The sequence below is a fragment of the Cnephaeus nilssonii genome (assembly GCF_951640355.1).
Source record: "Cnephaeus nilssonii genome assembly, chromosome: 20".
Classification (NCBI taxonomy): domain Eukaryota; kingdom Metazoa; phylum Chordata; class Mammalia; order Chiroptera; family Vespertilionidae; genus Cnephaeus; species Cnephaeus nilssonii.
The window spans coordinates 14,679,686-14,693,468 of NC_137091.1; the positions used below are offsets into that span (position 1 = coordinate 14,679,686).

The 13,783-nt window shown below is 54.3% G+C and overlaps 1 protein-coding gene across 1 annotated transcript; it reads right to left on the reverse strand.

The window, feature by feature from the left end:
- Positions 1-1,129: 1,129 nt before the first annotated feature.
- Positions 1,130-9,549, reverse strand: CA7 (carbonic anhydrase 7; the record flags this gene model as incomplete). Its single annotated transcript, XM_079759531.1, has 7 exons — positions 1,130-1,252; positions 1,752-1,907; positions 2,431-2,493; positions 2,599-2,694; positions 3,467-3,585; positions 6,786-6,983; positions 9,510-9,549. The coding sequence occupies 7 exons, from the start codon at positions 9,547-9,549 to the stop codon at positions 1,130-1,132; spliced, it is 795 nt and encodes a 264-aa protein (XP_079615657.1).
- Positions 9,550-13,783: the final 4,234 nt, after the last annotated feature.

Consider the following 13,783-nt stretch of genomic DNA (forward strand, 5'->3'; position numbering starts at 1 on the left):
CCACCACCCTGTCCCTTCTTTCCTGGCCACGGGCCACCCCTCCTCCCTGATGCCATTCCTGTGAACTCACACACATTCCACAGGGATCTTCCCCCTTTCACATCTGGCTCTGCCCCTCCTCTACCCCAGACCCTTTATGTCGCTCCAGTAGCCCTGGGAGAGTCCCAGGCACCAGCCCCACCGGTCCTTCCAGCCCCACAAACACTCTGGGCTCTCTCACCTCTGAGCTTGCACACCAGCTCTTCCCTCAGCTTCAAACATATCATTCCCTTCTCTCTGCCTTGGAATTTATTTTTTTTCACCAGATGAGGTAGGCTCCTCCTTTTTCTCTGCCCCCCATAGCCCCTGCCTGCCCTCTTTATAACCCTGACTTGCTAAGTACCCATGTCCCTCCCAACATACTGTGCTTGACTCACCACTGTCACCTCCCCAATGCCTGGAACAGAACTTGACATAGCACAGGCACTCCAGGGGTATTTGCTGCATGGATGAATGAATTTATTAATCATTGCATGGATGGATGGTCATGTAGGTGGCTTTGGTGGCTGGGGACGAGGGGAGATACTACATAAGCTGTAGCCAGTGCCTGCCCATGGCAGCAGGTGGCTGGAGGGAGAAGGCCGTGTCACCTCCAGCAGGCTGGGTGCTTTTTTTGAATGGCCTGGCAGTGAGGTGCGCGCATGGCGGAGGCCTGCAGAAGAGGTAATGCCGAGAGGGTATGCCCATCTCTAATTATTGCTTGAGTCTTTCTGGCAATGTCAGCTGCCTGCCCCAGAGAGCTCGGTCTCGTCCATCACAGTGTGAGCTCAGGGTGGGGCTGCTGCCACTGGCAGTGGGAAGAAGACAAGAAGAGGTTCCCAGGGACCTTTGGATCTTGGGGAGCAGAGGCAGCTCCAGGCTTGGAACATGGTCGGCTCTTGTCCTTCCTGTCCCCAGGGCAGCTGAAGAGTGTCTCCTGACTTGGGGATCCCATCAAGAAGCCTGGAGGGTGGCCAAGGAGCAAGCCAGCTGAAGGGGGGGGGGGGTCCACAGCACCCCCAGGCAGGGAGCCTTAGATGGTTTGGTGTCTGCTGACATGGAAGCCCTTGGGAAGATGGTGTCCTACTGGCCAGCTGGGCAGCCGGGCAGCTCAGGCCCGGAAGGAGGCCTTGACCAAACGGCCCATCAGTGGCTGCGGTGGCCGGAAGTTGTTCACCATGTGGATCCTCTCATCGTCCACTGAGGTGAAATGCAGGCCCCGAAACTTCTCCATCTTGAGAAGGCAGAAGAGAAACTCAGGGCGGAATGGGGTGCTGTGAGCCCCTCTGATCCCAGACACATCATCTGGCATACCTGGCCCAGGCAGCTCTGCCTCTCCGCCCTCCTCTCCCCCTTAGGGTTTGTCCCCAGTTCTCCCCACTCATTCTCCCTTTGGGACCCCAATCTCATTTATTTATTCACTCAAGGGCCTCTGACCCTGCTTCACCTGCTTCCAGTTCCAATCCCATCTAGTTAACACTGATCAGCAAATGCAACATTTAAGATTCTAACACAGTAGGCGTGACCCCCAGGATCCAGGGATCTCCCCTCCCAGCCTGTGTCTACGTCCTAATGACCATCCATCAAGCGAACTCCCACCTAAGAATCTAAACGTTTATTAGCAAAAGATGGGAGTCTCCATGGTGGGCCCACAGGCTGTGGGCTGCTGGTTGGGAGAGTCATACTGCTGGGGTGGACCCTGAAGGCCACATCCCTCCACCTGGAGGACTGACCTGCCTTTCAGAGATGCTGATGGGCTCTCGGAGCACAATCCAGGTGACGCTCTCACTCAGCGGGGGTGTGGTCAAGGAGCCGGGGTAGGTCCAGTAGTGCCGGCTGGCAGGCAGGAGGCAGTTGGGCTGGAAGCAGGTGAACTGGGCCTTGGTGCCCTGCACAGGGTAGGGAACCCAGAAATCAGCACAGACCTCCCACTAGGACCAGACCCACAGCCCCCCTACCTGTTTCTGTCAGGGGGATCTAGGCTTCTCCTTGGCTCATGGATGCAAATAGTGGGCAAATGCCTGTGATCCCAGAACCATCTCCCACCCGGGGCCAGGCCCTGCCCACCCATTTGCTCGTATGTAAAAGCTGCAGGAGCTCTTTGGCCACATGTCTTGTCCCTTGCCTTTAGCGGCCCTTAGTGGCACTGCCTGCGGGACAACCATTAACGAATGTGACAAGTATCTTATCAATCCTTTACCCACCAAGATTGCACGCTGAACACTCCATGGGGGCCCTGACCCTGGTGAAGAGGAGTCAGGTGCAGGATACTGCAGGAGCTGACCTGCCCCCTTCATCTCACCGAAGGTTTACTACCAGAATGGAAGAGTGGATGGGTCTGCTCCGTGATGTAGCCTCTTCCCTTCCCCTCCCAGGCTGCTCTGGGTCAGAGGCATGGACCCCTGGTCTCACCTTAAACCGAACCATGTAGAGTGCGTCTGTCAGACGGTTCATATAAGGGTGTTCAGCCCCGATCTGTCAGGGAGAGGGTAGTGTGAGCCCGGTACCACTGGGTTCTGGAAATAGGGGCAATTCCAGGCCTTTCATGCCCTCCCCTGGCCCTGGGTAAACCCCCCTCACCTCCAAGAAGACACCGACCACAGCCAGGCCGTCGGGTGCTGAGGCCGCCTCCCCAAAGGTGCTGTACTTCTTGGCGTTCCAATGAACCAGGTGCAGCTAGAGGGTTAACAACAGGCCAGGCCAGTGCTCAGCACTCCATGGGCCCCGGGAGCTCAGAGCAAGGCTTCCCTCACTCCCATCAGACTCCTGGCCCCTCTGAAGGAAGGACAGGCCGCCCAGCCTCTGGGACCCAGCTAGCATCCCATGTGGCCCTGGGGAGCCCCCAAAGGGCACATGAAGCCTCCACCCTGCTCTGGGCCCACCCCTTTCCTGAGCCCCAGGGAACCTGGCTCAGGCCCTGCCCTCCATGAACTAACTATAAAATAGATAATGACCATCCACTCCCTGAGGAAGAGGCACTTGCACTGAGTCCAAAGAATAATTAGGGGGTGATCAGGCGGAACCTTGGGGGAAAGGTATTCCAGGAAGAACACCTGGAGGTGTGGGTATGCAAGAGCCAGGTGTGGGCTGGGCCTCATCACCTGCAGTGCAGCGTGGGGACAGGTCAGGGGAAGAGGAGGCTCTGCAAGGCCAGTTCATGCAGGGCCTTGAATGCTAAACGCGATCCTTGAAGGCTTATTAGCAAGGGTGTGGCAGGACTGGATTTGTCCTTGAGAAAATTCCTTCTGGGCACACAGACCAGGGCAGCAGTGGGCAGAGTTCGGGTAGAAGGCCCTGTGCTGGGGGCAGGTGGAGGACGTTCCTCCCAAAGACACTGGGTGCTCCTCCTCAGTCTCTCCAGAACTCCATACCAGGCCCCTGCCAACCCCCTGACTATCCAGTCCCCGACTCCTTCCCCAAAGGGACTCCCGCTGAGGAGGGTCCTTACCTCGCAGGGGAATGACTTGCCGTCCACCATGTGCTCTGAGCCCACATTGTGCATCTTGCCCCAGTGGAAATGGAACTGCTTGAGCCGGTAGGGCCCATCCAGGGGGCCCCCAGTCACCACTGCGGGTAGAAGTGGGGCGTGTGGCAATCCATGTGAGAGAGTCCACAACAACCGGCAGGCGCCAGTGCCGGGATCAGGGAAGTACCCAAGAGGGAGATACATTTTTCATTTGGGAAACTGGTTGGGCTAATTGGTCTTGGGTCAGTCTCCACTCTGTTCCCTGGGCCCTTAGCTGGGCCAGGGCAGAAGTCCTGGCAGCCTGCAGGTGGCCGAGAGTGTGGCACTGACAGAATACATCTCTCCATTCTCCCCATCCTGCCCAATTTTACATGGAAGCTGGAACCTTGCCTCTAACCCCCGCCCCCCAAAATGATCACTAACAATATGCCCCCCATGTCTGGAGCGCTGACCAAGGGTTGGGTCAGAAGGATTATTTTGCTTAGTCCTCATAGTAGTTCATGAGGGCTAGAACCTATTATCTCTCTTTTGTAAAGGTGGAAACCAAGGCACAGAGAGGGCAAAGCATTTGCCCAGGGTCACACAGCAAGGCACTGACTAGGAGATAAGCCTGCATATCCTTTGTAAGTCCAGAGCCCAAGCCCCTAATCACCAGGCCATGCTGCCTCCTCAGGACCTACTGTTGTCCAGAGGCCAGCTCCTGAGGGTCCCCACTCTGGTGGCTGGGCCCAGGTACCCCCTTGGCCTCTTTGGTGGGTCCCATTTGTGCTGGTTTTATGACTTTCCCACCCTGATATCTGGTGAGCTGGGGCCACGCCTAAGGCCTCCTGAGACTTATTGAATTTCTAGCTGAAAGGGATCTGGCAGTGGAGGGAGCTCCTGCCAGGCCTGAATGTGAGCCCCTGGATCAGGTGACTGCCCTGGGCTCAGAGTTCCACTAGACCTCTCAGGATGGTGACCAGGCCAGGGCCTTGCCCCCTGTGGGCCCCTTGAGGAGGAGGGGGAGGAGGAGGAGGAGGAGGGGGAGGAGGAGGAGGAGGAGGAGGAGGAGGAGGAGGAGGAGGAGGAGGAGGCGGGGGGGGGGGAGAGGACAATCCTTGCTGTCTGTCCTGCCTTATCTGAGAAGCAGGGCCTTCAGGCTGAGCTCCCTGACATGGCCTTCGGGGACCCCTCCTCTGAGCATGCCCTACCTGGGACCCAAGTGTGGTCTCAGAGAATGAACTCCTTCCCTAACCCCTTGAACTTGGCTCCCTTGGCCTCTTCCTGACCATAAAACACACTGTGCACTTACTGTATTCTCAACTCCATAGGGGTCAACCCCCACAGAGACCTTGAGGGGGACACATGGTTAACCCCATTGGACAAATGTGAGACTAAGGCTCAGAAAAGTAGGTATTCTGTCCAGGGTCACACAGCTATGGAGTGGCACAGCTCCAATCATCTCTCCCCCAAACCTACCTTCTTTTCACTGGCTCACTAGCCTCTCAGGCCTGGGTATTCTGGTAGGGGAGGGAACCCCAGCAGACTTGAAAGTGAGCCCCCATGTCAGTGGTTCAAGGGCATGCCCCTTGGGCCTTCTACCCCCACCCTATACAGTGGCCTTCATTGAGCTACTGATGTCTGAATTGAACCCTCAGTGCCCTCCGTTTAGGAGGTGCAGCCATATGAAAACTGCTTCTTCATAAACCTAATCTAGGGTTGGTTATCAAGAGCCCCATGTCCCTCTCCAAAGCTCTGGGTGAGAGGCTCGTCTTACAATTTAGTACCAGGAAATGCTATGTCTCTCTTCTGAGGATCTGCTGGATTTGCTTCCTTCTGCAGCAAGAACTATAACTGATCCTCTTTTCCTTTTTTCCTAGCCTACCAGGGAACTCAGAGCTAAGCAACTAAAATCAGTCCCATCTGACTTCCCTCCTCTTCGATTAAAAAAAAAAAATTATTTCAGAGAGGAAGGAAGAGGGAGAGAGAGATAGAAACATCAATGATGAGAAAGAAAGAATGATTGATTGGCTGCCTCCTGCATGCTCCCCACTGGGGATTGAGCCAGCAACCCGGGCATGTGCCCTGACCGGGAATCAAATGTGACCTCCTGACAATACTCAACCACTGAGCCATGCCAGCCGGGCTGACCTTTGCTTTTTTCATTTGAAACTTAAGTTCCCTTGAGTGCTTTTATTATGTGCAGGGGGGGGGGGGGGGGGGGGAGGGGAGCAGGCAGAGTTCCTGTTGCTTTCTTACACAAGAAACTCTAGCAAGTTTCCTCCTTGCCCCACTCCACCCCTCCTAAGTCTGATCAGAAGGACCCAATTCCTTTACGGAGGAGCTCTTCTGAGGCCCTCTGCCTAGGAATTTATCATGAAAGAGCCTGGACTTTACTCCCAGGGCAAAGAGACCTTGGAAAGAGTGCCACGAATTCCTGCTGGCCTCACTCTGGCCCAGGATAGTTGGGATCTTGAGGTGGCATGTGGGCTGGAAAGAAGGCCTTTGGAGTTGGACAGGCTGGTTTGGGCCCTCCCCAGCTCACTGAGTCTTTACTTGCCTTTTTTTTTTTAAGTCCTGACTCAAAAGATATATTTTTATTGATTTTTTTTTTTTTTTTTTTTTTAGAGAAAGAGAAGAAGGAAGGGGGGAGGAGAGATCAATGTGAGAGAGAAACATCGATCAGCTGTCTGTTGTACCTGCCTGTCTCCACGGGGTTTTCAGACCCACAACCTAGGTATGTGCTCTGACTGGGAATCGAGCCCACAACCTTTGGTGTACAGGATGATGCTCCAACCGAGCCACCAGGCCAGAGCATCTACTTGCCCAACTTAGAGGTACGTTCTTGAGAGGAATAAAAGAGCTGCCTGTGACCTTAGCAAGGGGCCTGGCACAGAACATTTTAGCTCCTTTCTCTCTCCTTGCTGGGCTTGGCCAGATCACACATAGAGGAGGGTTTAACCTTAGGCCACACAGCCCTCCAGTGATGGGGCAGGGAGTGAAGTGGAAACAAACCTGACCTAAAGCACTAAAGAGAAGAGAAGGAAGGGAAGTAGCATTTCTTGAGCTTCTGAGCATCTGCTGTGTGCCAGCACTACAAACATCGCTTCAGTTTTTCATTTTTCCTCTCTATGACCCTAGGGAGCAAAATAAGGTCTTATTACTCTCATTTTATGCCTAAGGAGACTGAGGCTCAGGCCACGGCTTCACAGCTGGTGAGAGGTGGAGCCTTTTCCCCCCACCACCGCATGCTGCCCCTCCTGTGCCTGCCCCAAACAGGGTTAGTTCCCCAGGTGGATGGGGTCTGTGAGGGGCCACTTACCAGATCGATCATCGCTGTCATTGAAGTCCACCTGGACAGAGTGGCCATTGTTGGCAATGCTGAGGGATGTGCAGCCCTCGTAGGAAAGCTTCAGTGGCTTCAGGCTGGGCGAATACACAGCCTGTCTGGAGATGATATTGATTGGTGATTGGCGGTCTCCCTGGGCAATGGGATACAGCTTGTACCACTGTGAGGGGCCTGCAGGTTGGGAGAGGGTAAGGACTCAGGCCAGCCCAGATGTCTCCCTGGTATCCTTTCAGACCTTGGCCCTGCTTTGGAGCTATGTGGCCTGGAGCTCCAATCCCAGCTCTGCCACCTACCCTCCATTTCCTTGTCTTTGAAATGACCTCATTAAAACTCACCACCCAGAGCTGATAGGAGGCTCAGAGAGGTAATGCATGGAAGAGAGCACAATCCAGCCATAGGCTTAGGGGTGGTTCTGGGCAGTGAGTCCTCCCAACATCCAGTACCTGGTCGGAGGGATCCCTTCCCCCCACCCCCAGGCATCTGCAGTTCCTGACCTGACCCCACCAGGTATCTGGCCTTTTCCTGCACCTTGGGTATGTTCGGGTTGTTGTTTGTGATAATAATAATAAAAGCTCCCATCATCCTGGCTTTGGCTGTGTGACATGCATTTGTTCCTTACAGCCACTTTGTGAAGTAGAAACCAAGGTGGTCCTCATTTCTCCGATGAGAGGACTGAAGGCCACTCAGGTATGTGCACACATACACTTGGGCACTGGTATAAACACAGCACATGCATGAACTGCCCCCAGCGGTCCTCCCCAGGCATGTGCCTACCGATCCATAGAGATCTTCACATATGTACGCATGTGCATAGTGACCGGAGCTCGCTGGGCCCTGAGCAGCGAGGCCCAGCAACACACATGTGTACAAACACACACATACCCTGCTGACTATACTTGAAACACACATATGCACCCTTACCCAGAGACTGCCTATTGCAAACCCAGATCTGCACTAAGGGACTACAGCAAAACACATGCTGGTACACACACACACACACACACACACACACACACACCTGCGTGCACACCCACACACCTGCATGCACACCCACAGGCACCCACCACCTGCCTCCCAGAGGCTCCATCTGTAGCCGAGAGGCTTCTCCCTGAGGAACATCCTGAGATGCAGCCTATTTTTAGAGCGTTGCCGGCTGGTGCTTCTCCCTGTCTTTTGGCTTCTTACGTTTTCCTGAGAAAATAGCAGCAGGTGCCAACAGAGCTGTGTCCCCAGCGGATGACTCAGATGGAGGTCCAGACTCCCTGGGTTATTTTTGAAGTCTCGTGAGTATGCCGCCTGCTGGCGCCTCTATCCTTTGTCCTTCTCTCCCTCGTGCCCCTACACTGGGTGGGTGCCCAGGTCTGGGTGGGTGAGGGGCAGCAAGCAATCTGAGGGTGGCTGGCCGTGGGGCAGGCCTATAGGATACTGGATGCTCAGAGCGTGTGGGCAGGACTAGAAAGAAGGCTGGAGTTAGGGAATTCTGACTCTGGGGGAGCACACCGAAGCTGGCTTGGAGCAGGTGCTGGGGCGGGGGAGATGATCTAGTATGGGTTGTCACCTCGCCCCTTTTCTGCCTCTCTCTCCATCTCTGCTGGTCTCTGTTGCCTTTTTCTGAATGTCTCCTTCTAGCTTTTGCATGCCCAGATCTGGAGTTCTCCCTCCAAAGGATGCTCCTGTGTCCTTGGGGTCCCAGAGGGGGCCAGATACACCACAGCACCTTCTAACTCCCTCTGGCCCCAGACTGTAGCCCCGGACATCCACCCTCAACCCCCATCGACTGCTTCCCCCCCCCCCCTAGAAGGGGTGGGGTTTGGGGGGGGGGAGTGTTCCTCCCACTTGAATTTGCCCTTCTCCCACCCCCACCTGCCCTGCCTGGGTCTACCGGCAGCCTGGATCTTGGGTCCTCATGGTTCACCTCAGGGAAAGGGGGAAACCCTTACCCCCCACTCCATCTCAGCATGGTAAGAAACAGCCCCGAAAGGAACTGACCTGCCGCAGGCCCACACTCAAGCAGTCTGCCTCTGCTCCCTTCCTCTGCATCCTACGGAAACTGAGGCAGAATCGAGGAGCTATTTTCCAGGTCAGACCAGGAGGATGGTGTGGGCCACGCCTCACGCCGGGACGTGTTCAGACACCCTGCTCCATGGAGATACCCAAACACATACGTGGGCACCCCAACGATCCATCCCCTCCTGTACCTGCCAACAGGTAAGCGCCGAACATCCCTCGGGGAAACTCTCCCGGGGACACTTCGCCCTTGCCCTTGCGGAGCCGGACTCCGGCAGATTCCTGCGCACTCCGCAGCCCGCATCCTGCACCCACGCACAGCGCTCCGCCCCCGATCGACCTCCCTCTCCCCGCTGCTCTGGGTCACCTCCATCCCCAGGGCCCGCGAGGGGAGAGTGAGTGTGGATCGCGGCCCGGGTCGGAGTGAGCGCGGCGGTCGGGGGCTGCGCGGAGGAGGCGGCACCGCGCAGCTGGCGGCCGTGCGGCTGGGGCGCAGCGCGGACTTTGCGCCAGGCGCAGGGGAGCCTGGGCTCGGGCTGGGCGGGTGGGCCGGGTTCTGGGGGCTGGATGGGATGGGGGTCCCGGTCTGGCCTGAAGGGTGCGGGCTTTGCGGGTCCGGGAAGCCCGGCCGGGCGCGAGGGTCAGGGGGCGAGTCGCCGCGGATCCGGGCCAGCCAGGGTCTGCGCCTACCGTCCTTCTGGCCGTAGCCCCAGCCGTGGTGGCCGGTCATGCCGCCGCCGTCCCGCAGTCGTGCACCTGCCGGTTGGACTCAGTTCCGCTGGCTCAGGCTGCGGCTCCCGCCCCGCTAGCTGCCGCGGAGCAGCCTCTTAAAGCGGTGGCAGGCGGAGCAGTTCCCGGGAGACCCGCCCCGCCCCCTCACCCCCACCCCACTCAGGGCGAGAGAGGCCGGCCCTGCACCGCCCCGTCCGCAAGCTGGTTGAGCCCCGAGTCGAGGTGCGGGGCTAGGGGGACGTAAACCTCTCCAGTCCTGACCTGATGACTCTCCCTCCTCCTCCCCAGCACGTGTGCAGGCTCTGGGACCAGAAACCGATCGGTTTCCCACATTCCCTCCCCTCCCCAGGCTTGCCCCTGAGCAGTAAATCCCACCGCCAAGGACCTGCGCCCTGGGCCCCGAGTCCTCTGTGTTTGGAGAGTCCCCTTTAAATTGCGAATTGCACTGACCATCATGTCCAGAACTGGAGCTTCCCCTGTTTGCCAGACACTTGGGCAGGTTCTGGGCCAAGCTTTGGGTCTATCCTGTTCTCTGAACCTCTCAGCTTCCCTGGAACATTGGGTGGTACTTCCATTAGGCCTCTTTGAGAGTAGGGCACTGAGGCCTCAGAGGTGCAGTGACTTGCCCTATGTCACTAGCCAGCTAGTGAGTGATTCACTCCCAGGTTGTGTCATTCCAGGTACGGTGCTCTTCACCACCCCCCTGGGGAAGGCGGCAAGTGGGTCCTGTGGGTGCAGGGGTCTAGGAGCCTTGGGGGAGGGCAAGGGCTGTCCAAACCCCTAGCCCAGGAAAAGCCAGAGCCTTAAGGCAAGTGGGGAGTTTTGGCACCAACTAGTGGCATGAAGACAGGCAGATCCATAGACACCAGCTGGCTTACCCTTGGATCCAAGTTGCAGACCTTGCCTCCCACCCTCTCAGGCTCTCCATTGCTTCTTCGTTCTGTCCCGGACTCTCTGCCTGTCCCTGTGCAGCCCACTGTTTGTCCCTCCTTTTCTCGCCTCCCATGACTTCCGGCACACGTGCAGGGAGCTCAGGCCCCTCACCCTGCCTTCAACCTCATTTTCCCACCCTCTAGGTCTGGGCCTTGCTATGTCCTCCACCTGGTGCATCCTTTGTCTTCCACCCGCTGGTTCCAGCCTGGCCCACCCTAATTCATCTTAGGATGTGCCTTGTGCCAAGACCAGGGCTAGTGTCTGGCTAAGTCTTAGCAGGCAAGACGAGCAGCTGGGTGGATGGAAGGACGGGAAATGATCCCACCAAGGTGCCTGTCCCCAACAGGAGTTAAAGGGCCATAAGTGTCTGCTGGTCTGACCTTGACCAGAGGAGACTTTTTCAGGCCCTGCTCTTGGCTGACCTTGTGAAGGATTCTGCCATTCTGTCTGTCTGACTCCCCTACTTCTCCATGGCTGTCTTAATCAGTTTCCCTCTCCTCGGCCCTGAACCCCAGTTCCCCAGGAAGAGCTGTGGAGATTAATTGATAGCTTTCAAGGTAAGTCAGTGATTTCTCAGCCTTGCCTAGATATCCTTCTCTGACCCAGGAACAGGAAGGGGCCCTTAATATAAATTTGACCCTCAGGTGCGGACGGGCGACTCAAGATAGAGATGCAAGGCGTGGCCCCAAGACCAGCAAACGACAGAGAATGCAACATTGCCAAGGCCCCAGGTCTCCAAGCCGGAAATGTCATCTTCAAACCAAGAAGATGAAGGCTGCTTCCAAGCGACCTGCAGCCTCTGTTCAGCTCGCAGAGGGGCCTGCCTTCTCCCGGGGGAGTTGTAACACCCTCAGGACCTGGGGATGGGCACAAATGTGTCTACTTCATTGACCCACTTCCCCCTCACAGTGAGCCAGGCCTTTTCCATATTTATTTATAGCATTAAAAATAATTTGGAATTTTTTGTATAGTTTTGCATCCAGTTTCATCTGCACAGCAATCCTGGGGGGATTTCACCCCATTTTACAGATGAGAAAAGCAAGGCTCAGAGAAGTTTAATTATGGTGCACCGTGAGTGACAAAGCAAGGATGAAAACCCAAAGCTGCTGAGTCCCTTGTTCAATATGTCTAAGATCACGGGAGTGGGAAGAAGTGAATTTTAAATTTGGTTGTCATTTGTGTATACATGCTTTGCATATATATGCATGACTCTGGAAGGAGTTAGGAGAAACTAGGGAGAAATTTGCCTCCAAGGAGGAGACAGGGAGACCAGAAGGGCGGGGGAGGGGGAGGAATAGGGGTGGGAGGGACACTCTGTACTGCCTACTCCTTTCGAAAGAATTAAAATGTGTACAGTTGACTCTTGAACAGCATGGGTTTGAACTGCACAGGTCCACTTGTACATGGATTTTTTTCCCAATAAATACATTCAGTACTCTAAATGTATTTTCTCTTTCTTATGATTTTCTTAGTAACATTTTCTTTTTTCTAGCTTAGTTGATTGTGAGAATACAGCATATGGCACATATAACATACAAACTATGTGCTAACAGACTGCGTTATCAGTAAAGCTTCCGGTCAACAGTAGGCTATTACGAGTTAAGTTTTAGGGGAGTCAAAAGTGATACGTGGAATTTCGACTGCATGGGTGTGGATTGGTGTCACTAACCCGCGTATTGTTCAAGAGTCAACTGTATTACCTCTTTAACAACCAAATAAAAGTTGATCCAATTCTTCCCTTCCTGCAGCCTGACTTCAAAAATTTCCTCCCAGTGCTGGAGTGCTGGGAACTCAGGAAGATGAGAGGAGCCGATGGAGTCTGCCTGTCTCAGATGAAGCCCCAGTTGTCCCGGCAGCCATTCAGGTCAACTTGGTAAAGCCTGCGCCCTCATTCAGGCGCCTCCTGTCTCAATTACGCGCTGTCATTAAAGCTGAATTGATTTCACTGCTCTGGAGTTTACTCTTTGGTCTCATTGGTGTCAGTGGATCCTGGATTTTGCTGTTTCTGGAGGAAATGTGAGGGCTATGCTGGAGGGCTGGGGAGGAGGGCAGGAGCAGCTTGCATAGCCACACCTCATTCATCAAGCAACTTTGACCTGATCTCACTTTCCTTCTGGAAGGTACAGTGCTTTTGCTCCATAGCTGATAAGAGGCTCATCCCTACCTTGTCCACTTTATGGGTATTCCTGTGAGCATTGGTTGAGAAAACAGATGTCCAACGCTGCACCAACAGGCAGAATCATGCCTGCTCTTCATAGTATATTATGCACAGGACCAACAGGCAGGCTAGAAGCCCTACGGCCTAGAGATTCTAAGATCAGAATTATCATTTCTTGTGTTTTTAAAAAACATTTCCCCTCCAAGCATGTGTGGGGATGTGTGCAAGCAGTGGGATATAATGATCCTGGGCTGTGGACTCAGACAGATCTGGGCTTGGCTTCCAGCATCACTGGCTGTGTGACCTGGGGCAAGTTGCTTCACCTCTCTGAGTCTGTTTTCTCATCTATAAGATGGGAATAGAGAGTCTAGAAGGCTAATAGTATAGTCAGGTAAGGTGATTCCTGGCACCAAGGATGCACCCCTGAGACCCTAGGACCTCTGTTCTTCCCCCTTTCCTTACCTTGTTGGGCACATTTAAAACCCCAAACATTCCTTTGCCAATTATAGTAGTGGCAACTATTCATTGCAGAAAATTTAGAAGAATCGGAAAAGTATATAGAAGAAAATTTAAACAACTGATCATGTGACTGTTAATATTTTAGTGACCATCCTGCCCACCTTTTTTGATACATATTAGTCATACTTAAAAAAACAATCAGAATCACATGTGTTCACATGTATAGCTTTGTGATCAGCCCCCCTCGCCCCCGCCACACACACACCTAATGCCCTATGGTTAGCATTTTCCCGTTTGGTCAGCCTTGGAGAACTTGACACTTAACAACTGCACAATGGTTTAGTATATGAGTTATTTCCAGTTTTCATTACTATAAATAGTACTGCAGTGAACATATTTATACATCTTTGTGTGTGTCTGATGCCTCCTTGGGATAAGCTGCTAGAAGTGGAGTTACCATATCAGATGATATATACATTACCAGTAAGGCATTTAAAAAATATATAGTAGTTTCAGAAATGCATTATTTCACTCAATAAGCATTTGTTGAAGACTTATTAGATGCCAAGTATTGGGCCAGGCATGGGTGATACAACTGTGAACATTATAGACCCACAGCTGTTTCGGGAAGGGTGGGAAAGAGAGGTAAATGATTGGCCAATAAGAACCAGGGTGAGAAGGG